General features: G+C 39.1%; 1 protein-coding gene across 1 annotated transcript in view; it reads right to left on the reverse strand.

The window, feature by feature from the left end:
• The window catches only part of JAZF1 (JAZF zinc finger 1), a 178,423-nt gene that overhangs the window by 21,214 nt on the left and 133,019 nt on the right, over nt 1-24,190 (reverse strand). The window contains exon 3 of the mRNA XM_042471183.1: nt 8,303-8,499. Coding sequence (XP_042327117.1) covers nt 8,303-8,499 — 197 coding nt within the window. The remainder of the gene's footprint in view (nt 1-8,302; nt 8,500-24,190) is intronic.

A 24,190-nucleotide genomic window follows, 5' to 3' on the forward strand; every position in this document is an offset into this window, starting at 1 on the left:
AAACAAACAAAAAAGTACAATGAGAGTTTTAAAAAATGTATCAACTTAGAAAGAAAAGAAAATGTGCACACATTGTGAAACAGAATTAATGGAAAATAGTGGCGCAAAGCCATTTTTTAAACAAGAAGTTGAATGAGAGGATTTTTTTAAAAAATAAACCTTGAAACCCCTTTAATGGGAATGGGGGAGGACAGCCATTCAGAGGGTAACATTAAACTCTTGGTTCAAGATTTATGACTAGACCACAAATGTATTCCAGGCTGATATTACTTACTTAGATGCCACAAGACCCCCACCTCTTTTTTGCTGCAACACAGACCGACGCTGCAGTCCCTCTGGAAGCAGTTTTGTCTAAAGTTTATTTTATTTTATTTTCTGGGTATGAAAAAAAGGTTTGTACATTATGTACAACTCACAAAACAGTTTAATTAAAGAAAAATAAATAAGAGATCATTATTTTATAACTACTGATAGTATGGCTTCTTACTTTTTAAAACAAATTCACTAAGACTTCTGAGAATTTTTGAAATGGAAATCAAGGTGAAAATTCCATCTCTTAAAGGTATAGAACACCCAAATATGTTGGGCCCAAGGGGACATCTGTTCATGATAGGTGGTCTATGAACTCTATCAATTCCACCTCTCTGTTGCAGACCCCAACATGGCTCTGCTCCAACTAAAAGCAGTCACACATAAATCCCACTGATTGCAATGAAACATAAACACAATTAATTTTAATTGGACAGGGGCCCAAATATTCTTTCTTACAATACTAGATGGTTCCTCCACAAAGGCTTATTCTGCTGCCATGTCATAGGATGGAGGTAACTCTGGCAATGCCAATGGATTGCAAACTAGCATGATTATCAAGCTGGTAAGGCTTCCAGTATAGTGATGGGCTACATGCTAATATGCTAAGGACCAGCCTAGCTAAAGTGGGGTGGGATGAATATGCTTCTCATGAAGGCCTAAATCCAACTACTAGTCTCAACTAGAGTAGACTCACTGAAACAATGGATCTTTCTAAGTACTGACAGAACAAGTCCTCAGCGGTGGGATTGTGTGATTCTGAGAGATAAGACTATGCTGCTGGCAGTATTGCTGCTGGTAGGGTCTCCCATGTCAGGCAGGTTTTTGCAGATGAGCCAGATTAAATGTGCCAAACAGCTACTGGGCAGCAGCTGTAGTGGGGAGTGACACTGGCAGAGGTTCTTTGAGAGACAACGGCAATGGCACCACAGCTTGTACCCTATGACGAGACAACCCAAAATTAAACAAGAGATAGATGAAAAGAAAGTCCAAACCTGCATAGCACAAATGATAGGAACATGGAATGTGAGAAGCATGAGTCAGGTGAAGCTAGACCTAGTAAGTCAAGAATCAGAACACATAAACATTGCCTTGTGAGCTAAAGTGGGCAGGAATGGGACATTCTGAGTCAAATAATTAAGAAGTCAAAGAATACAATGCAAAGTCTGACCAAATCATATCAATAAGACTTCAGGGAAAACCCCTAGCATAAGCATAACCAAAGTTTATGCTCCACAGAGGCAGAAGAAGAAGAAATTGAAAGATTCTGTGCTGTAGTCTAGGAAGACATAGATCACACATACATCAAACAGGATTTGTTGTTAAACATAGTTGTCTGGAATGCAAAAGTAGGAAATAAAAAAGAATAAAAGATTGTAAATAAAGAAGAATAAAAGATTGTATGGATATTCTGTCCATATTGGACAGAATATGGAGAAACAGAATGGTTTCCAATTGACAAAGAAGCATAAAAGATTGGATTTGACACAGAGGAAGGGCGTGTGAATATTGAAGGAATGAATATCAACAATTTAAGATATGCAGATGACACCATACTACAGAAGACAATAGCAAAGATTTGGAACAATTACTGAAGAAAATCAAGGAAGAAAATGTAAAGGCAGGTTTGCAGTTGAGAATGAAGGAAACAAAAATAATGACCACAGATGATTTATATAACTTTAAAGTAGCCAATGCAGACACTGGAATAGTTCAGGATTTGCCATACCTTGACTCAGTCATTAATGAGAATGGGGGCTGAAATCAAGAAATCAGAAGATTAGGACTCATAAAGGCAACTATGAAGGAACTAGACAAGATTCTGAAATGTCAAGATATATCATCAAGTACTAAAGTTAGGATTGTCCATGCCATCCTATTATGAATGTAAATGCTGGACAAGAGAAAAAAGCTGATAGGAAAAAAATCAACTACTGTAATTTGAAATGTGGTGCTGGATAAGACTTCTATGGATACCATACATTGGTAAAAATAAATGGTCCTAGAGCAGTGATTCTCAACCTTCCTATGTTGAGACCCTTTAATACAGTTCCTCATATCGTGGTGACCCCCAACCATAAAATTATTTTCGTTTTGGTTCCTAGGACCATCGGAAATATGTGTTTTCTGATGGTCTTAGGCGACTCCTGTGAAAGGGCCGTTTGAGCCTCAAAGGGGTTGCGACCCACAAATTGAGAACCACCGTCCTAGAGAAAATCAAGCCTGAACTCTTCCTAGAAGCTAAGATGACTAAAATGAGACTGTTATGTTTCAAAGATATGAGAAGACAAGACTTCCTAGAAAAGACAATAACACTTGATAGGGTAGAAGGCAGTAGGAAAAGAGCAAAACCGCATTTCAAATGGATAACTCAATCAAATAAGCCATGGCCCTGAGTCTGGAAGATATGAGTAGAGTTGTTGATAGAAGAGTGACTGAATAACAACTGGATCTATGTCAAGAAGGCAGGTATTCAGGTGTTGAATTGGTGACAGCAAGTATAAACCTAATGAGCACATGCATTGGTGGAGGAACAACCTACAATATCAGAAATCATTCAAGGTACTACTGGGAATTTACAGTGGGAGCAAATTTTGTATCACTCAATAAAGTCCATCTCCTTTCCTATTAAGGTATTTACCACTCCTGCTTTAGATAAATAGTGGCCATGTACATTTTGTTGGAATACATTCTTCTGTCATGACTGTCTATGCTGGGGAGGCCTGATGAGGGTTTCAGTTTGATGTCTGAAGGGTCCTATATTATTCTATCCTTGATCTAAAGCTTCTCCTGTACACCCTTTCATTGAAAAAGTGAGAAAGGATTGTCTCAACCTCCATAGCTAATGTTGCTATATTACTGCAGGGCTCTTATAGTTAGTGGTTCCCTCCCCTGATTTATCTTTAATAAAAGAAAGAAAATTTCTTTTACTGAAACACCGAAGACTCTATGGTGGGGGGAGGGGATGAATAGCCTTTAAGCTCTCATACACTATTAAATAAGCATAAGAAACTTGCATTTATTTTGTATTACCAACTATCAACGTATTAATTCTTTGACAGTAATGTGTCTACACTGCTTTATATTTCATTCACTTCTTCGCAACACATGTTGTTTCCCCACAAAGTTTATATACACAATGTGTATACCCAAGAGAGGCTTCGTTAATTTTCCTTGACTATAATTTAGGGTCATGGTTTCCCTGCATCTCCCCAGTAATCTTTAACCAGCCTTTGTGTAATTTAAGTCTATTAGTGCTGCTCCAAAGTTCCATTCATTTTCCAAGGCTGGTTCATAAGCTATTCCTGCATGGAGTCTGAATGGTCTTGGAAAGAAGGCTAGATTAATATATAAAAGGTAAACATGGCTCTCACATTCTATGTAAGGTTAGATGTTGGACAACCAGAAAAAGGAGTGAAATGGGGAAATAGTTTCTCTTCAAAGTAATTTCTACCTTCAGGGAAGTCTCAGGTTGACTGTTTTAATGAGTGAAATAATGGGACCAAGGCAGAACTCTCAAGCATGAGTATTGGTAGGTACGCCAGAGGTCTCTTTACCCTCTTCTAGTCCATTTCTGTGTACACCAAGGCTCTTGGGAGGATGGGTAGATCAGCATACAGAAGGGAGGAAAGGAAGAGGACTCTACTTAACTACAGAAATCCTTTCTTGCCCACAGTGGAACTGATTGTACCCATTACTGTATGTATTACATGTAAAGATAAAGGTATTCCCCATTGAGAAGGTTGTCAAGTTGTGTCCGACCATAGGGGGCAATGGTCATCTCTGTTACTAAGCCAAAGAGCCAGCGTTGTCAGAAACTACTCTATGATCATGTGGCCAACATGATTACATACAAATATCAAAATATTGAAAAGTTCAAGAGGTATCGCTGTTTGTGTCTGATAGAGTTTCGTAGTACACGACAATTCTGAGTTCTCAATCTACTGAAATACATGTGTTTGCTTTTAGTCTCTTGAATGAATACATAGATACTCACATTCTCTGAGATCTCCTTAATTCCACCAGAATACCAAGTTGCAACATTTTCCACTGGACAATCTCATCACTTCCTATACCCCTTGGATAATCAATCTAGGTAGACTTTGCTGATGGACACAACAGGAAAAGAGATTCCACCTCGACATTAGGAGGAACTTCCTGACAGTAAGGGCTGTTCTACAATGGAATAGACTGCCTTGGAGAGTGGTGGAGTCTCCTTCCTTGGAGGTCTTTAAGCAGAGGCTGGATGGCCATCTGTTAAGTATGCTTTGATTGAGAGTTCCTGCATGGCAGCAGGTTGGACTGGATGGCTCTTGTGGTCTCTTCCAACTCTATGATTCTATGACTTCCTTCTCCATTAATGGAGAGGCCACAATACTTGGTAAACAGCTTAGGGTTGGTGTCACCCAGTGCAGTAACTCATGGTGTCACCCCTCATTGACCTCCTCCCATTCCACACCATATAGAAACCACAGTAATGTCTTTTGTACTAATGTGGCCTTAGTGTTAGACTATGATTCTGGAGAAGAGGATTTGATTCCCACCAGGTAAACTTGGACAAATCACACTCTCTCGGCCTCAGAGGGAGACAAAGGCAAATCTCCCCTGATTAAATCTTGCCAAGAAAACCCAGTGATAAATTCACCTTAAGGTCACCATAAATTGGGAAACAACTTGAATATATATATGGACAACAATGTATATTCCATTCATTCAGGAGATCTATTCTAGTTGACAGTGAAAATTGGATTTAGGCCTTCTCTTTCTCTCTCTTTTTTAAAAAATATAAGAAATCTAGGCCTGTTACAGACTGCCAAAATAAAGCTGCTTCGGGTCTCTTTGGAGGCATGCTGTTTAAATGATGCCTGCATCCTAAGAATCCGGAAGCTGCACCAAAGCTGCACTCCAGTGCTTAGGAATGGAGTGTGGCTTTGGTGGGACCTCCGGACTCTTAGGACCCATGCATCATTTAAATAGCATACCTCCAAAGAAACCCGGAGCAGCTTTATTTTGGCAGTCTGTAACAGGCCCTAGATTCTAAATTAAACCTAAATAAACACACAGTAAAACAAATTTGTCAATCTTAATGATAAAAATACTTAATGTCCAAAACTTTGTACCCCCGCATAATCTACTAATAGGTTTAGATTTTATATTCTGTTACAGGTGTAGGTAAACATTTTATAGAATGTATTACTCATAAAGCTGCAGCTAATACTCCCCCCCCTTTTTTTTTTTTGGTGGCTTAGGTTTTTATGGATTCCTGTAAACACAAAGACAGAAAAGAAAAGTAAACAGATATGAGTTATTCCACCACCCCTGTGTTAGGTCTGAATAGATCTGAAATGAGAAGGAAATATTTGAAATATAAGCCTCATAACCAACTCAGTGCACCTGGCTGCCTCCTGAATTCAGCAGAATGATGAATGTAAGATTTTGTAAGTATGTTTCATTGAAAACACTTCCCCAAACTTCCAAAACTTGCCTTATCAGGGTTCTTGACCATGGAAGCTGTGGCCTAAATCCAATTACAATCTCCACCTTGAGTAGATTCTTTAAACCAGTGAAGACTTGGTAAGCCAATAAGTCCCACTGATTCAATGGAATAACAACTGAATTCAAGGCCACTGTAAGTTCTTTTATCCCAACATGTTATAGAACCTTTCATGCACAAATAAATACATAGATATGTTGAAGGCAGAGGTTACATATATGATCATGCCTCTTCTCCACATCAGCTCTACTTGTGTTCAGGTGAACACCTGAACAAAACTGTATTAAAAGAACCTAAATTCAAATCCTAAATTCAAGTCTAAAGTCCAAAATGACTGCAGTGCTCATGACATCACTAGGTGGGGTTAGGACTACACTGAGTGACAATGAGGAGGTCACCCACCATTCCTCTCAAGACTGCTCGGCCATCCCCTCCACCAGTCAGGGCACCTTTGCCATTCCTGCACTGGTGGAGAAGGTGGGGTGATACTGCTGCCTGGCAGCCTCTTCTGAATCTGGCAGAGCTGGGAAAGGGAGGCTATGATGGCAGCAGCGGTGGCAGGGGTAACCATATACTCCTCTGCTTCCCCAGAAGAAAGTGCAGGGCAGTGGGAGGGGAGGGAAGGGAAGGGAAAATGGGCACAGGTGTGCCAGGCACCTGGACTGGAACTGCAGGATGTCAAGACAGGCAGGAGCACCATTTGCTGGTGCTGCCACTTCTCCTTCTACCACCACCCTTTCCCCTGTTATCTTCCCAGCATGGTGCATCCTAAATGCGCAGAGGGTGGGTGTACTCAATACGTGACATTGCTTGCTGGGAGGGTTTGAGGCATTAGGTTGGGTAGAGCTACTGCAAGGCTGATAGCTGTGAAATAATCCCCCCTCCTCCTCTTCTTCCATGCCCCTTCCTTCCTCCTTCTGCAGGGCTGGGAGAAATCCCTGGGGGTCCAGTCCTCCACTCCTGTCCTTGCTCCAAAGAAAGAAGGAGGCAACCAAGACCAGATCCCTCCCTCCACCAGTGGCTCCCACTCACTAGAGCTGTGGGGTAGCAGCCAGCCTACTGTAGTGAGTGGTCTAATTTCAGCAAGAAAGGTGTTTAAAAAAAGATTTAAAATTACGATATATATAAAAATATATTCAATTAGGGAAGGCAATACTATGTAGCTCATGCAAAAGTTCAAAGATTTTATAGGAAATTTCCTTTGGTCATTCCGTGCTTAGAGTTGGGCTACTAGAGCTATAAATAACTTTAACATCCTTTTATGTTGGTTTTTAAGGATGGTCCCTTGGTGTGTTTGTATTCTTTCAAACTCTTGCCAGATTCCACAGAGTATGATTATTTATTCTTATAATAAAATCACTCATTGTTATCAGCACTTTATGTAACAGTAGCTTTTCTTATTGCATCAAAGCTCATTATAAATTCACAGCCTATAACGCAGAAACAAAGATCTCTGAATTTGTAGCCAGAGGAGTATTTTTAAACCTCTAGTCATGCATGAAAAAAGCATGTACTAATTTTTGTTTTTATGACTTTTATCTATTATTATAGATCTATGTGTCATTATCAATAGTTTCAATCAATGGTGAGGCTCTGATTTGTTTTTTTTAATCCTTATGCAGTGTCAATGAACATTAGTTTTGCTCAGTTTTTTATCTGTTATCGGGCCTTTGAACCAAGCAGAGCTACATTAATCTTACAATGCAAACCTACAGTGTCTACTCGGAAATAAACCTATTTGAGCTTAACAGGCTGGTAAATGTGTATAGAGTTGAAGTACAGACAATTCTGTCCCACATGTTCCAAATGTGCTGATAAGCCCATGTTGCATCTTGAGACATTCCTACATGTATGACTCCAAAAGCTTCAGTTCAAAGAACTCTAAAGCCATTATCTCTTTCCTTCAAAAGTGGATATGCTCTGGTAAAAAAAAAAGGAGGAAGATTTGGGAAAACATGGCAAGATTACAAATGGAGAAAATGACATTTGGAGCCCTCATAAAAGTGCACAAGGCAAGGCAACTGATAAAAAAAACCTTCTCTGGAAGCATCCTATGTCTCATGATAATGGAAGTATCCTTCTCTCTTCCTTTATAATTTCAACCGCATTTCACCCACCAATTTCCCATCCTCGTATCTCTTGTTCATCTTTAGTAATCAAACATTCTAGTTTTTCAGATCCAGCACTTGCTTTTTTGCTCCATTTCAGTCTTCCTCCTCTCCTCCCTTCTCTCTCCTCCCTTCTTACAGTGTTTCACAATAAACAAACTGGCAAAAGTAAATTATGGACTGAAAAAAACAGGCCACACCTGTCAGAAATCTCATTTGGCCCATGAAAGAGAATCTAGATATGAGATTTATATTCCCAATGAAAATGAAATACAAAGTAGGTATCATCTTCCCTTCTTACCAGGATACTTTAACTGGTATTTTACTGCTCATCTACTTCATCTTTTCACTGTAAAGTAATGGTTGAATGCCACAAACCAGCTCATCTTACCCGTAGGTGTGCTACTACGAAACGAAGAGGAAGGGGTGATGGGTGGGGTGACTGGTGGAGTAAGGCTTCCGCTGCTGTGGCGTGGAGGAGTGGAGACATTCCCACGGGACACTGAGCTTGATAAAGTCAAAGAGAGTTTAGGCTGAATTTTTTTCTTCAGGGATTCCTGTTCTCGTCGACCTGCATCAGTCATAAACCTGCAATGATGATAATACCAAGCATTAGAAAGGTTTCTTGTTTTGTTTTGTGGAAAAGCAGCATTGAATAAACATTCACTAGGAACATTTTCTGCCACTCTTCATGTTACATTTTTGTGATTTTCCCATGTTGTTCCTTGTGAATCAAAGGCTGTGAGATAATGATATCGTTCAGTACTAAAAAGTCATGCAGATTATTACCATACCTGAATTGAATAACAAAAGATTAATGGCCCATTTACACTACACAGTTATAGCACTATGATTCTATGGCGGTTTACAGACCGCCCCTTTCCCCGATGGATTGGGGCCTCAGCTGCCACAGTGGCAGCTCTGAGGCCCCGATCCGCCGCTTTTCCATGCCGCGGGGAAGCGGCAAAAGGCCACTTCCCCGCGGCCTGGAAAGGGGTGTCCTTGTAAAGCCTGCGCCAGCGGCACACACCCAGGAAGGAGCTCCAAAATGGAGCTCCTTCTGGTGCTGCAGAAAGGCACCACAGGCGCCCTGCAGCGGCGCAAGGGCGTCACACATGCGCCGCTCCATTTGGAGGTGGCACACATGTGACTTAATCATGGCGGCCCCCGTGTGTACAGGGCGCTGCCATGATTACACCCCCTGTCACGTGCTAGGGGTGAGGCCGGTATGGACGCTGCGTCCTCGGCCAACCCCTAGCACGTTACGGGGGCACCGTCTCTGGTGGTCTAGATACCGCCTATTTTAACTGCCATGGCTTCATCCTACAGAATCCTGGTGTTTTCATCTTTAAAGCCCTATACAGGCTTTTGAGACCAGAAACAAATTACAGACAGGGCAACCACTATGCATCTCCTTGAAATGCGACTCTGCAGAGAAAGCATTATAACAGTTAGTCTGGTTGTAACCAGAACATGTATAACTGAGCAAAGTTATATTTTTCTCCAAATAGTACTGTAGATGTTAAGCCAGCCAGCTTCAGGGGGTAAAAGGTACTTCTACACATTGCCACCATCACCTCTTCCTCCAAACATAGCACTGACTCAAACCCATTGAGCACAAGTTCCAGTGTTCTAACTGGGGACACTTTTAGAGTGCTCCATTTTCTGTCTCATAATATAATGGTCTCCACTGACCTCTATGGGAACAAATTAAACTATCTTCAATCATACTAAACATATTGCTATTAAAACCATCAAGAGCCAAGGTAGTGTAGTGGTTTGAGCATTGGACTACAATTCTGGAAACTAGAGTTTGAATAAAAACTTACTGGATAACTTTGGGCAAGTCATACTCTCTCGGGAAAGGAAAGGCAAATCCCCTCTGAACAAATCTTGGCAAGAAAACCTGAATCAACTTGAAGGCACACAACAGCAACAAAAGCATAACAATCTGGTACATGATTACTTCTAACGAATTGTTCAACATCTTAAGAACTTCCTAATGTATAACAATGTGTCACAACGTTATACAACAATTTGCTACAATGTTATATAATTATACAATTATATACATATAAATTGTTGGAGGACATAGTTTTTTGTGGGTTTTTCAGCCTACATGCCCATGTTCTAAAAGAGTTTGTTCCTGACGCTTCGTCTGAATCTGTGGCTGGCACCTTCAGAGAATGGTTGGAGGACACTGTCAACTAATATATAGCAATATAAGAGCATTAAGGATGTACAACTATTAATTAAGTACTGTAGTTAAAATAAAATGTTTTAGGCATCTAACACACAAATAAATAAAATGTGGATAGATGAACCAACCAGATAATGCAATCGTCAAATCATCCACTAAAGCCAATGCTAAGCAATTGCCAGGAAAATAAATTGCCTCTTGATATTAAATAGCCTGGCCATTCTTGGAGCTCAATTTCCCAATGGCAGTTGCCTTTCTTGACAAAGCTCTACCAAGTTGAGATAACCCTTTCGAGCATGTCCTTTTCTAGGGGTAACTGCCTTCTGTCTACCTTTTAGCAGTTAATTACCGAACTTGTCATTAATTACTGGTGAGAAGCAATTTCACATGGATTGCTGCATAAACCAGAAGAAATGCCTAATATTCTCTGGCTGCTGGAAAAACAGTTATTAGCTTGCCCAGACTAATTTTTCAAAAGGCTGAATAGAAATGGCATAATAAACTACTGAGTACAGTTTAATGTAGCAATTATCATCTCAGAATTTCACCTTCACAGCAGTTAACAACCAGCTTGTTAGGGCATTCATCAACCTTGCTTTGGCTCTGGGTCATTAATTAACAAACCAGTCATCACTTGCTGCTAACAATACATACTTGATGTGTTACTGCTTAATCATAGGAAATAGCTTTATGGATGCTTATATTTCATTTCACAACATGTTTGCAATCTGGTTCAGATACCTTACTGCACTGTACAGTAATAAAAGGGGTGGGGACACTTTAAAAATATATAGTGTGCATTATTGTTCTGGACAGTATAACATCTCTTTAATAAAATACACTGATGCTGTATTTAAAACATACATTTTCAAATACACCATTAATTGCTTAATTTAGTCCAGACAACACTGTGCCTATTAAATAATATGAATGCCTGGCTACCTGCCCCCCCTCCCTTGCAATGATATGCCCATTTTTAAATTCTGTTCAAATTTAGTCATGAGGAAACTGTGGCATTTAAAGATGTTAGAAGGATGTATCCTCAGCCAGTGGCAGATTTCTCCACAAACTAAGTAAACTGCAGATTAGGGCATTAGTGGACATCTTTAACCCTCCAGAGGCAGACTGCAATTCCCATCAGCCTTAGCTGGTATAGCCAGTAGTAAGGAATTATGCAAGTTACAGAAGACATCTGGAAGGTGTGAGACAGTAATAAAACAGGGGGTGGGAATCTGTTAGAACATTTCACTAACCATGCTGGAAGGTTTCTTAAATTTCACACAGTTTAGGTCTTAATTTGGCTGTAATCTCCACTGTCCAATGGAGGTGTTGAGTAGATCACTTGCAACAAGGAAACTGATGGTGACCCTCAAGTTTTGTGAGACAGAGAATAAAGAGAACAGACCGGAGATCCAGCCCCTTGAGCTTGACTCAGCAGAGAGGAAGAAGGAAGAAGAGTAAGAAGAATTCATTGTTTGAATTCTCCTTTGGCAGGACAATGACTACATAATCTTGGGCCAGGAAGAAACACCCAAGATAACATTTTTTTCAGAGTGACATGAAAGATCGATTGCCTGGAGTATAAAACAGCCAATTCTAAACTCAAACGTCACTACAAGGTACTGTTTGGTTCTTGCAATTAATGAAACTAAACTAACAGCCTGATGCTCTGCGTATTTAGTCCAAATTCTAGTTTCTCTGAAGGGGCCTATCTTCAAATGAGCATATGCTGGACTGCAGCCTAGGACTCGTGCCCACCTGATGAAAACATATGGAATAGGACAGGAAGATTATTACTAAATGGACAATAGTCCAAACACATAACTTGTGTTAGACAAGCCATTAACAGATGAACTTTAAAGTGTATCGTCAAACAATGGCATCTTTATCCATATCAAAACTTAGAGTTAATGGTTTATAAACTACCTGAAGCAAGTTTATTTTTTTGTATTGACAGGTGAAACCAAGGCAAAATACAGTAGTGATACAATAAGTAAGAACCAACTTATTTTATTAATGCAGGCAGCAACACTTTCTTGTTATCTTATAAAGTTACTTTTTAAGAATATTTTTAGAGACACTTTGACAAGCATTTCTCAAGATTTAGAATGTTCTCAGCAATCCTTTAAAAGTTTTCAAAAAGTAATAAAGAAAGCAATGAGTAACATAGTGAGCAATGCAACATTAGTTTTTAAAAAATGCTGTGCCACATAATGACTATGAATTAATTTCTGAACAATATAATGAATATTATATAGGGACTGAATTGCTGTTAGAAAGCATTTTCCCAAGCTCTTCTTCACACAGAAATGACTTTATGTACTTGAGGTCCAGAGATATAGCTAGCACAAGATCAAAAATTTACAGCTAACACAAGACCAAAGAGCTGTGCTTTTATGTGTATTCAGTTTCAAAGAGAAACAAGAACTATACTAAGATCTTAGGTCTGCATAATTGTGAAACCTATAATCGCAACAATGCCACATATTTTTATGCACCCATTTTATGCGACATTAAATTTATCTAGCACAGCATGAGACATAAAATATATGCAGGTTGAATTAGGAACCATAAAAATGGTGTCTGATATATATATGAATAAACATACAGCAAATCTAATTAACCAGAATGAACTCTGTTTTCAAGGATCTACTTAATTTCATTCATGTTGTCATTCTTCAGACTGCACCTCAGTTTCATAACTAATCTATCACTCAACAAATTGATCTTTTAACTATGAAGTCCAGATTATTCTCTGATTTTCTTTTAAAAAAACACATTCAAACAACCTTGTGATATTTAAAATAGACCCATTGAAATTAATAGGATCTAAATCAGTTATCACTGACGAAATTTGTATTTACTTACACTTGGTAGAGCTAAGCTTGAATTTAGGCCAGTATCATTACTATCAACAACTTTACTGTTTTAGCCATTGACCTCAACAACATCAGGACACACTTCAATCCAATTATTTATGTTCTAATTTTCAAAAATAAAATTCTAATTACAAATTAATGTGTATACTCATCAATAAATCTAGAAATTTTAGTAAAAAAAACTGATCCAAAAAAATTGAGTCAACCTATCCTCAGGTCAATGTAAGTACTGTACTATACTTTAACTCTTATACAAAAAAGAGAGGAATCATCCCCATGTGAAAGGCAAGCATATAATCTGTCCTGGAAGCACTGAGTCCCCTTTGCTCTTTCATCCATCCAGCCTTTATGTGAACATAAAAAGTTATACCTGTTGGAATTTTGTAAGTTCTTTGGCATGGTTTCCTTTTGCTTCATCCTTGAGATCATTTGTTACATGCTTCTAAGTTTTACTGACTTATCCATGGCTCTTATCAAAATCTGTAATTTTGGCCCCAAAACATGCCCTCGACTTATACATGAAGTCAACGCATAGTTGAGTACATATGATAACTTTGTATTATTTCTTATAATAATATCATTGGGAATGTAAAGTTCCTATTTATAAAAAAGAAGATATAGATCAGAATCCTATTAATGATTTATGCTTGCGCAACCAGTTTATATAAATGTAAGTACTTTTCAAAATGTTATACAAGGAGGCATCCCATACCTTCCTTCCCTCCAGCTACGCAATGGAAACCAGCTCCACACCAGATTCTTATAGCCACTGACTAGCAATGGGGAGAGAGGCAGGAGAGCTCCCTCATTATGTCACCCAGCTTGCCATCAACGCTACCTGAGGTCTTTCAGTGTCCCAGCAGTATCCAAAAGGAACTTGGCCACAATCTAATATAAACTTGGCTGGTCCCTTGTTTTACATTTGTAAGTGGGAAACTGTGTTTAGTAAGCTGCTACCAGCTACTGTGATGTTGGGTTTTTTTTCCAGGCATATAATTGCAAAGCAAGTATCAGAACCATGGTTCAAGCTAAATGAGCCATGTGATCCTTGTTGATGCACCATTTAGTCCCATGCCTATCAACTCAAGTCCAACCAACTTCAGATTTACTCTGCTGCTTTGGCCATGAAGTCCTCTCCCCAGTCCAAGAACACATCTATTTAAAAAAGAACATTAAAAGCAACCTCCCTTACTATGTTACATGGCCTCTGAGGGAGAGAGTAGGCTAGCCCAGTTCCATCAGGGGCTAGCCTGAAGAAGAAGAGCCCTCCCTCCGGTCCATCTGCCTTGGTCCAGGCCTCAGAGGGAGAGAAGAATGCTGGACCTGATTCCTTCCCCCCCCCCCCCTCACCATTCCCTTCTCCTTTTGTGTCGTGTCTTTTAGATTGTAAGCCTGTGGGCAGGGAACTGTCTGTTATCCCCTCTATTGTAAAACGCTTGGATTCCCAGTGATTGGGCGGTATATAAATAAAACCTATTATTATTATTATTATTATAAATACTGTTGCTGTGAACATAAATACAGTAAAGATAAAATGATAAAACAATAGTAACAGCTGTAGGTGAAAACAATTTTGTATAGCGTTTTAAGTGGCCATTTCTTGATGGAGTGAATCATTCCCTTGCTTCCCACTTCCTCTAGGATTACTGGAAGGTAATAACAGGCAGCCGATAGGAAAGGGCTTCCGATTGAATCAGAGCATAGTGTCTCCTGGGCAGACAGCAGGAAGTTTCTTAAGTACTGTTTGATCTGCTTCATCATCATGATTGCAAAAATAAAGCTTGCATTTTGTTTAGGCTTTTTTTACTACACTTAAAGACGAAGTGAGAGGTGTTCAACTATAATTTGCTGAAATGGCGTATGATCCTAAACCATAAAGCATAGTGCTAGCAGGAAAGCTATGCAGTATAATATAGGAAGACCTAACATTTATAAGCAGGGAAAAATGTACACATTGCCATTTTAATTAATTTCCTAATGTAAAGCACAGCTGTAATAATGTTGGCAAACATCAGTCACCTCTACGGTTTTCATTTGTTAAATGAAATCATGCTTTTTAATTGGGTCTTAATCTGTACACAGGTATGTTTTATTTACTCGCCATTACAATATATACTTTCTGCTTGCTTGTGTAAGCAAACTTCATTAATACATATATATATGGCTACTCAAAATTCAGGTACAATGTACCAGTTTGAGTTTCAACAATTAAATATCCCTTTTTAAAAAAAAATATTTATTTTGGTAGACTCCTACTGCTATGTGAACTAGCTGTAGGCTATTAAAATAATGAATCCAGGCTGAGTCATCTGATCTCATGCTTGGTGCAAAGCCTGAGGAAAAGGACTCTGTCCATAATTCCTAGCCTGTTTACCAGACTAAGCCCAGACTGTTGGAAGCTTTGGCCATGAACTCCCTTCCCCCTTCCAACATCAACCAATGTTTTAGATCCACACAAAACATGGTATAATAGAGCCCTCTGCAGGTTGGCGTCACTGCTTTGCTCATCTAACACTATTGTGTCTTATATTCACAAGATGTAGAAAACGATCTCCAAAGATATTAAGGTAACAACATCTACATGCTGTCCCAGTTGTGCTGCCTACTCTTCCTTGTTCAAAAAGGATTTTGATCCACAAACATTCTTGCTTGGTTTTCTGGAGGTAGAAAAATGTGCCACTCTTAAAACCAGTCCTAACTGATCTCCTGATGTTTTCAGGGAGAAAGCGATACGTGACAGACAGTCAAGCATGGATTATAATTAGTGTCAGAGGAATTGTGGACAGAAAAAAGGCACTTTTTATTTCATTCAGGAAAATGCTTCAGCCATGAACCACGAGGATTTCTTTTTACATTTTTTTTAAAGGCATCTTGCATCTTGATGTAAAATATGTATACTTACTGATTTCTCACTAAAATGCCAGAGCCTATCTCTGTGGTTGAAACTATAAAAAAAAAATCTTCAATCCTTGATTTTTCAAATATATCCAAAATATATTAATTTAAAATTTTAATGTATTCTTCCACCAAACATGTCAGCTTGAATGAACAGAATACATTGAACGAACCTTTGAATTACATTTCAATTAAAAATTTCAAACAAAACTTATATAATCCAACTATATTTGGAGGGTATTGGGGTTATTATTCAAATTCTGGGCACACATACATAAAGTTTCAGTAACTTCCTCACCATACACAGCCAAATATACTTTCTGCAAATTTATATCTTCCCTCCTACAAAATCACTGGAAACTAGTGCAGCCATTTCCCGAAGAGTTCCAAAAATAATTAATGTCTAGCTTTATGTTTTGTACATTCAGAAGTTATAATTATGTTTAAGATAAAATCTGCTTAGAAACCTGAGTAAACAGAATTATAAATAAACCTATATAACAGACATAAATACCATATGTAGGTATACATAGCTTATTCTAGGTACATATAAAGTATTCACACAAATATCATGAGAGACTGGAAAAGACTCAACAGCTTTTGGAGCTAAGGTACAAAATGGTGACTTAATGGAGGAAAAAGTAAATAAATAAGCATATGCAATCAAGAATGGGATCCAAATGTTTCAATTTACTTTACTGGATGGAAACTAGCATATAATATATTAATGAAAGCAAAATACAGAATCTGGATGTGAATGGTCTGCTTCCTCCACTTCTCATATCCCTCTGGAGTAACAGCAATCCAGACCACATGAGCAGTAGCAAAATTCAAACAATGCACACTGCTTGCCCTATTACTCAGTGCAGTGAGAGAAAACAGGTGACAAGGATTAAGAGCAAAATTAAATTTGCATATCTTCAGCAATGGAATGGAAAATTAACACCAGTGTAACATGATTTAATGGCAGCAACTCGGTCAGAAAAAAGAAAAAACATAAAATTTAAAACCAGTCCGGTTGAGTAGCTAATATGGCAGATAGACGAAGGAAGGGAAACTGCTCCGTAAAGCTTTTGGCAACGATGGGAAGACAACAGCTAATGGAAAAAGCAGACCCCGAAGCTAAATCAACTATATGACAACAGGCTATCAAATGTTAACTGATCACAATCATTCTACACAATCCATCCAACTATGCATTAAAGAAAAGTGAGAAAGCCACAGATGGTTTATAAACCACTTTGATATGAAAATAGTTGCAGCAGGGATAATTAGGAAGCTTTTAAAAAAAATCTTTAGTATTTTCTCCATGATGTTAAATGAGATATACATGTTTATTCTTATTTCTTAACATTTTTGTTATGTGATACAGCCTAATACCAGGACCTAGTTTCCCTAACTACTGCTTTGCATATATTACAAGACCCATTTCCCCCTGTTTACTAGCATTTAGGATGTACAAAGGTTAAATAAACCTTTCATCAAATAGCTTGGATAACTCAAATTGCCCAGGTGATAATCTCCTTTTATGGCAAACAGTCATACCTAGGGATATATGAAAATATCATTCTCATCCTTACTGAGTTTCCCATTTCCCATTGGTACTGTTATTCTTAATATCCTGTATTAAGGCTTTATAAAAAAAAGATGCACAGAAATGGAGCAGATCCACTGTTGCTGCTTCGTGTTTGTCAGTTGTGTTCACTCCTGCTCCAAAAAAAGAAAGTGGTTGAGTAGGCTGCCAAAGACCTCCATAAAGAAGAACTCCATGAAATCCATGGGCTCACCATTAGTCAACAGGCAGCTTGATGGCAAATACGCACACTAGCTGGGGAAAGCTAGGCAGAAGGAGGCAACAGAGTAAGTAGGAACGTATGAGACCAAGTATATTTAAGTAACAATAATGTTGTTCACTGGAGAGTTCTGTGGTAAAAATTGGAATCCACAGTGGGAGCCCTTCACTTACATGGCATTTGCCTCCAACCTTATAGTTGGAGTGGCCACAGCCCAAATTCTGTACATGAATACATGCAGACATTCACTAAGGCCTTTCGTTTATGTCTATAGCAGTAGTCCTCAAACTATCTGATTTTGGGGAACAGCTGGGTTCCCCTCATCTCACCCTCAATGTGCCGGGGACTACCACAAAATTGTGCCCATTTATTACAACTCTTCAATGATGGCGAACCTATGGCACGCGTGCCAGAGGTGGCACTCAAAGCCCTCTCTGTGGGCACATGTGCCGTCACTCCAGCACAGAGTTTGCCGGAGTTTGTTACTAGAAAGCCAGAGGGATATGGCACTTTGCAATAAATAAGTGGGTTTTGGGTTGCAGTTTGGGCACTCGGCATCTAAAAGGTTCACCATCACTTTCCTGAAAACTTGCTATAAACCAGCATCCAGCAGCTTGAAGAGTAGAACTGGTCCATGGATCACCACTTTCAATACCTCTGGTCGACAACAGCCTTTGCAGTGATACAGTGGGTCCTCACCTTACGCGGGGATCCGTTCCGGATCCCTCCGTGTAAGGCGAATTCCGCCTATGCTCAAGCCCCATTGTAAACAATGGGGCACGTGCATGGCGGCGCAGCGGGGTGCAATGGGTGCGTGCACCCATTCAATTGAATGGGACACGCCGCCCCTTCCGCCCCGCAGCTTGAGTGCGTATGCTCAAGCCACGTAAGGCGCGCCTGCATCATACACGGCCGAGCTGTACAAATAATTGCTTGAATTTATCTGGGAATTTTGAGGATTGTTCAGCTATATGTACAAGTGTACTGCTAGCAAGTGATAAAAAATAGACAATGTAACCTACTCTGTGTCTTAATCACTGTATGTAGCACACAATATGAATATCTGGCACCAATAGAAATTGATTTGATGAAAAAATCAGAGAAATGTGCATATGTGTTTATGATTAAAATGCCAGTGAACAACATTTCCAACTAGTGTCCTGGACCCCAGAAAGATGTAGCTAATCTCTCTCTCTCTCTCTCTCTGTGCAATTAACAAACATAACTAAAAAAATAAAATTAGTAAAATATTTCAGGTTCTTATGAGGTAATGGAAAAGCAGAGTGATTGGGAGCTTATTGATTGGTTTCCCCTGTCAATGAAAAGGGATGCTCTTCACAGTTATAGCAGTGACAAGACAGCATCATGTAATAAACATTTTCAAAAACACTATTCTACAACTTTACCTGCACTTTAAAACCCTCATGTGATAATGTCCTGTAAATCCAGAAATTCTCTTGAAGTGCATCCACGGCTTATTTTGTTTTGTCCTGCAGATCGGTGATTTATTCATTTCACTAACACGGAAAGCCTCGGCAAACTGACTGACCTGTGAATATCTAAGCTTTGGTTCCAGGATCCCCCGTGGATAACAAAATCTGTGGATGCTCAAGTCCCATTAAATATAATGGCAGAGCAAAATGGTGTCCCTTATATAAAATGGAAAAGCAAGGTTTGTTATTTGGAATTAATACTTTAAAAAAATATTTCCAAGCCGTGGATGCTTGAATCCGTGGATAAAAAAATCTGTGGATAAGGAGGGCCGACTGTATCTGTAAAAATGGGTAGGGTCAATACTAGTGAGTAGGGTCACACACACCACCTTCTCTCATACAATGCACATTCATATAAATACAGCACATACATCCACATACAATTCCCACACATAACGCATTCATTTCGGCCTAAGACTTTGACCAATGCCCTCTTAAAGCTTGTGCTTCAGTACTAGGCTAGAAAAAAGGCATAAAAGCATTCTCTAGGGGTTTTTTTAAGATCCTAGAAGAACTGTACCAGTTCATCCACCATTTGAACAAATTTGACATTAATCACAAATACCTGAAATATTGCCAGATCAGCTTTTAATTTAAAAAAAAAAACCTGTTTCATTTAGAGGATCTCTCTACATGTCCCTGTTTTCCACATCAACTTTTTGTTAGGTCAGAATTTTCTTTCTCCCTTCTTGTCTCCCCACTCCATCCCCAGACAGTTTAATCCATTTTTTCCTGTCACTTAATCTTGTATTGCCTAAACTAGATGCTTTCTGTGTTCAAAGTTAGCTTCAAAATCAATTCCACAAACAATATCAAGGTCAAAAGTATGATCAAAGACTTTGATGGTTTCCTAAGAATAAAAATGCTTTGATACTAAATGTATGACGAGTAATCTCTTGAAGACTGTTATTAACACGCTCAATAATTTTCTGACTTTTTCCTCCAAGAGCCTTTATTATTTGTAGTCTGTCAGTGCAACATATAAATTATGAGCCTTGTTCACCTATAATAGGATAAAATGAAACCTCAAAATTGACATTTATGAAGAAAAATGGAAAAGTCCTCTACACTGTGATGCTAGCCAAAGGGGAAGCAATTTGCCAAATTTGTCAAAGGGTTCTCACACTTTAAAAGTCCAGTAAAACAGCCTTGTGCCACCCTATGTTCAATCTGAAGTAAGCTTCCTGATCTACTTTACCCCAAACCCTGGAAATCAAGGCAGAAGATATGGAGGCACACAGTTTTCCTGCAATGTTCTGCTCATTTAGCTATATTACTTACAGCCTAGTATTACGGATGGGCCCAAGTTTGTATAGGATATCTGTGTGATAAAGAATGCTGAAAAAATACAGGTTTCTACACTGCTCAGGAATACACTGTATAGATGCAAGAGGCTCTCCACTGCAGAAGCTCAGGGAAGACATTAAGGGGAATGTATATTTATTGCAATTAATATATTTTTCCTCTCACAACAGGGTTTTGTTATAGATACATGCTTCTGCAGATTAAACCGACTTTCCTCCAACCTATATATCATAAGACAAAGCATTCCAGACCCAAGACAAGCAACTGAGGCCAATCACATACTATGACAAACAGATGTCTTTTACTACTTAAAGCAGCACCCCTTCTAAATATACTGTGCTGAAGTATCAGCAAATTTAATAGTTTCAACAGAAAATAGTAATGAGAGCAGCAAATGGGGGACAGAGGACAGAGTTTGCCCCACTTTCTATCTGCATCTGTAGAGCCTACACATGATTAAGAATGCTTGTATAGCAGTTTTGTAATTTTAAGAAGTTCTTGAGCTACTAAATGTATTTTATTTATTAAAACATTTATATCCTACACTGTATCATAAGATCTCAGGGCAGGGTACAGAAAACAGAACAATTTTAAAACAATATAAACAGTGTACACTAGCTCAGAATGCTACAGTCCATGATCACTAGGTCTCAGCTGTTTGCGGTAAGAGCCATGCTTTCACCTGACATTAAAACAAGGTCTGTGCCAGGATAAATTTGGTCTCCAAGAAAAGGCAATTCCACTATTGGGATACCAGAGCAGAGGAGCTCCCTTCCCATACCTTTGCTGGAACATGGCAGAGGGCCCATCAGTAATGCTTGGTTTCTTTTGCTCTTTCACACACACCCTCCCTGTTTTGGCTTTTGGGCATGTTGGCAGGGACTATTTTATTTTTTATTAATATTATGTAATCTACTCTGATTGCTTTTCTGGATGAAGAGCAAGAGAATAACAGATTAAATAAACAAGTATAGCTTGTGGGCCTAACATGCAGAAATGGGCCTGAAGGTTTTTAAAACAATTTTACATAAGTCCAGAGGCCACACATTTCCTTTAAAATATAATTAGGCTCTCATAATTGCAGCTTACTCAGCAGGTTTGGTTTGAAATTCCGCCCATGCTGGTTTGCAGGAGATAAATGAACCTATTTATACTGAATTATCTAAAATGTATGTTAAAAAAAAAAGAACATGCAAATACCAAAAGTTGAGAAATCAATCTATCTGAACTAATGAATAAACATTAGAAAAATGCCTGATCAGCCCAATTCTATATCAGTCCAGATTTTTGAAGGGGAGGGGAGGGGTTGCACACTTTTGGAGAAGTTGTAGGCTTCACTTTACAACATCTTGTCCACATCAGGGGAGCTTTCTCACACAGAAATGCATACCATTTGGGCTACCTGCTGAGCTTTGGCAAGCGTGGCAGACTTAAAGACATAATGGGGTAGGCAGTTGTAATGTAAAAAAACCTCCTTGGGAATATTTAAATCAAGGGGGGGAAAGGAGATTTTTTCATATATTCCTTACTGTGAACTGGCAAATGCAAGATTAGGGGAGGATATCTGACACTAAAATTAATGCAGTGAATTTTTCAAAAGGAGACAAGTTGTTATGGCCAATACAACATAGTTGAAGTACAGTCATTCTAATGACCACATAGAAATGTGCTAATTCTTCTAGACAGTTGTGAGTTTGCAAATTACTGTAAAAAAGTAATTAGTTACCATTGCCATCCTGCCACCAAATTAATTACTCTGGCAGTTTTAAAGAAATACCTCTCGAACATTACTGACAGAGTTGGAAGGGACCCCAAGGGCTATCTAGTAAAATGCTCTGCCAGCAGGGCCAGATTAAGACCTTTAGAGGCCCTATGCACTTAAAAGATTTTGATGCCCCCCGATATATATCTAATTCAAAATATAAAAGTAAAATAAAATGTAAAATTAATTTTTATTTTTCAAAATGAACCAAAACCTACAATAAGTTGGAAAATTGTTTATTTTTGTATACCTCCACTTTATTTATATTTGAAAAACTTTCTCCTATTTTTTTCTAATTGCAAAGTCTATGATCAAAACCTCAAAACTAATCTTATGTAACTCTTCCACCTCTATACTCAGAAGTGATAAAACATTGAGCCTGCTTTGTTGCACAGGTCACATGAGCCTTGTTGAACTGTGTGGCACTTTACCAGTTACAAGATTCTAATTGTATTGTATTCCCAAGATTAATATATATAATTAAACTCTATTGTTGATGTTGTTAACTGCCCTCCAGTCAGCCCCGACTTATGGCAATCCTGTGGATGAGACATCTCCAAGCCCCGCATCCCCCGCTGCTTTGCTCAGTACCTCAGGGACGTAGCCAAGGGGGGTGTCTGTGGGGTCCGGACCCCCCCCTTCTGTTAGATACAATTAATGGTGCATGCCGCCGCGGCCGCCGCACCCAAGCCCCATTATAATGGTAGCACTTAGTCTGGATCCCCCTTTCCAAAATCCTGGCTATGTCCCTGAGTATCTGTAGATTCATGTCCATGAGCTCCCTAACTGAGTATATCCATCTGGCATGTGGTCTACCTCTCTTTCTACTTCTCGCCACCTTTCCAAGCATTAGAGTCTTTTTGAGTGAGTTGTGCCTTCTCACAATGTGGCCAAAATACAACAATTTCAGTTTTGTCATCTTGGCTTCCTGAGGCATTTCTGGTCTGATCTGTTTAAGGACCCATCTGTTGGCCTTATTTACCATCCACTGTATCCTCAGCACTCTTCTCCTGCACCAATTGATTCTTTTCCTATTTTCTTCACTGTCCAGCTCTCACATCCATACATAGTGATGGGGAATACTATGGTTTGGACCAGTGGTTCTCAACCTTCCTAATGCGGCAACCCTTTAATACAGTTCCTCATGTTGTGGTGATCCCCATGTGGGCAGACCTGCCTGGAGACGGACAGAGAAGAAGTGTTTTCTTATGATCTTAGGCGACCCCTGTGAAAGGGTCATTTGACACCCAAAGGGGTCGCGACCCATAGGTTGAGAACTACTGGTTTGGATGAGTCTGAATTTATTGTGGGGAGCCTTTTTTATGGAGCATGGCTCAGTTGCACCATTTGGAGTTTTGCACCCTATGGTCCATGGTAAATCTGGCAATGGGAAATTTCTGTGGTGCCCTCTTCCCTTGATGCCCTAAACACATGCTTATTTTGCTTAATGGTTAATCCAGCCTGCCTACCAATTCAGGATATCTACTGCTAAAGCATTTCTGAGACCCAGCTATTTAACCTCTGTTTAAAATATGTAATGAAGGATACACTAGTATTTTGCTGTAAAACAGTCTTTAAAATGTGGAAGTTGCCTGTTTCTCAGAATTAACTAAAACAGTCGCACTTCAGTTACTTTAAAAACACATCTAAATGCTATAAGCAGCTGGCTGGTGATTCAAAATACGTCTAAGCAGAATCAACATGGTGTAATGGTTTGAGTGTTGGACTAGGACTCTGGAGACCAGGGTTTGAATCCCGGCTCAAACATGAAAACTTACTGGGTGACCTTGGGCAAGTCACACTCTCTCAGCCCCAGGAAAAAATAAAGGCAAACCTCCTCTGAATGAATCTTGCCAAGAAAACTATGCCAAGAAAATTTATGGCATGCTTGAGGGTTGTAAATGTCTTGAAGGCACACAACAACAACAAATAGAAATTCAATATATCTTGAT

Source organism: Sceloporus undulatus, chromosome 6, assembly GCF_019175285.1.
Source record: "Sceloporus undulatus isolate JIND9_A2432 ecotype Alabama chromosome 6, SceUnd_v1.1, whole genome shotgun sequence".
NCBI lineage: Eukaryota > Metazoa > Chordata > Lepidosauria > Squamata > Phrynosomatidae > Sceloporus > Sceloporus undulatus.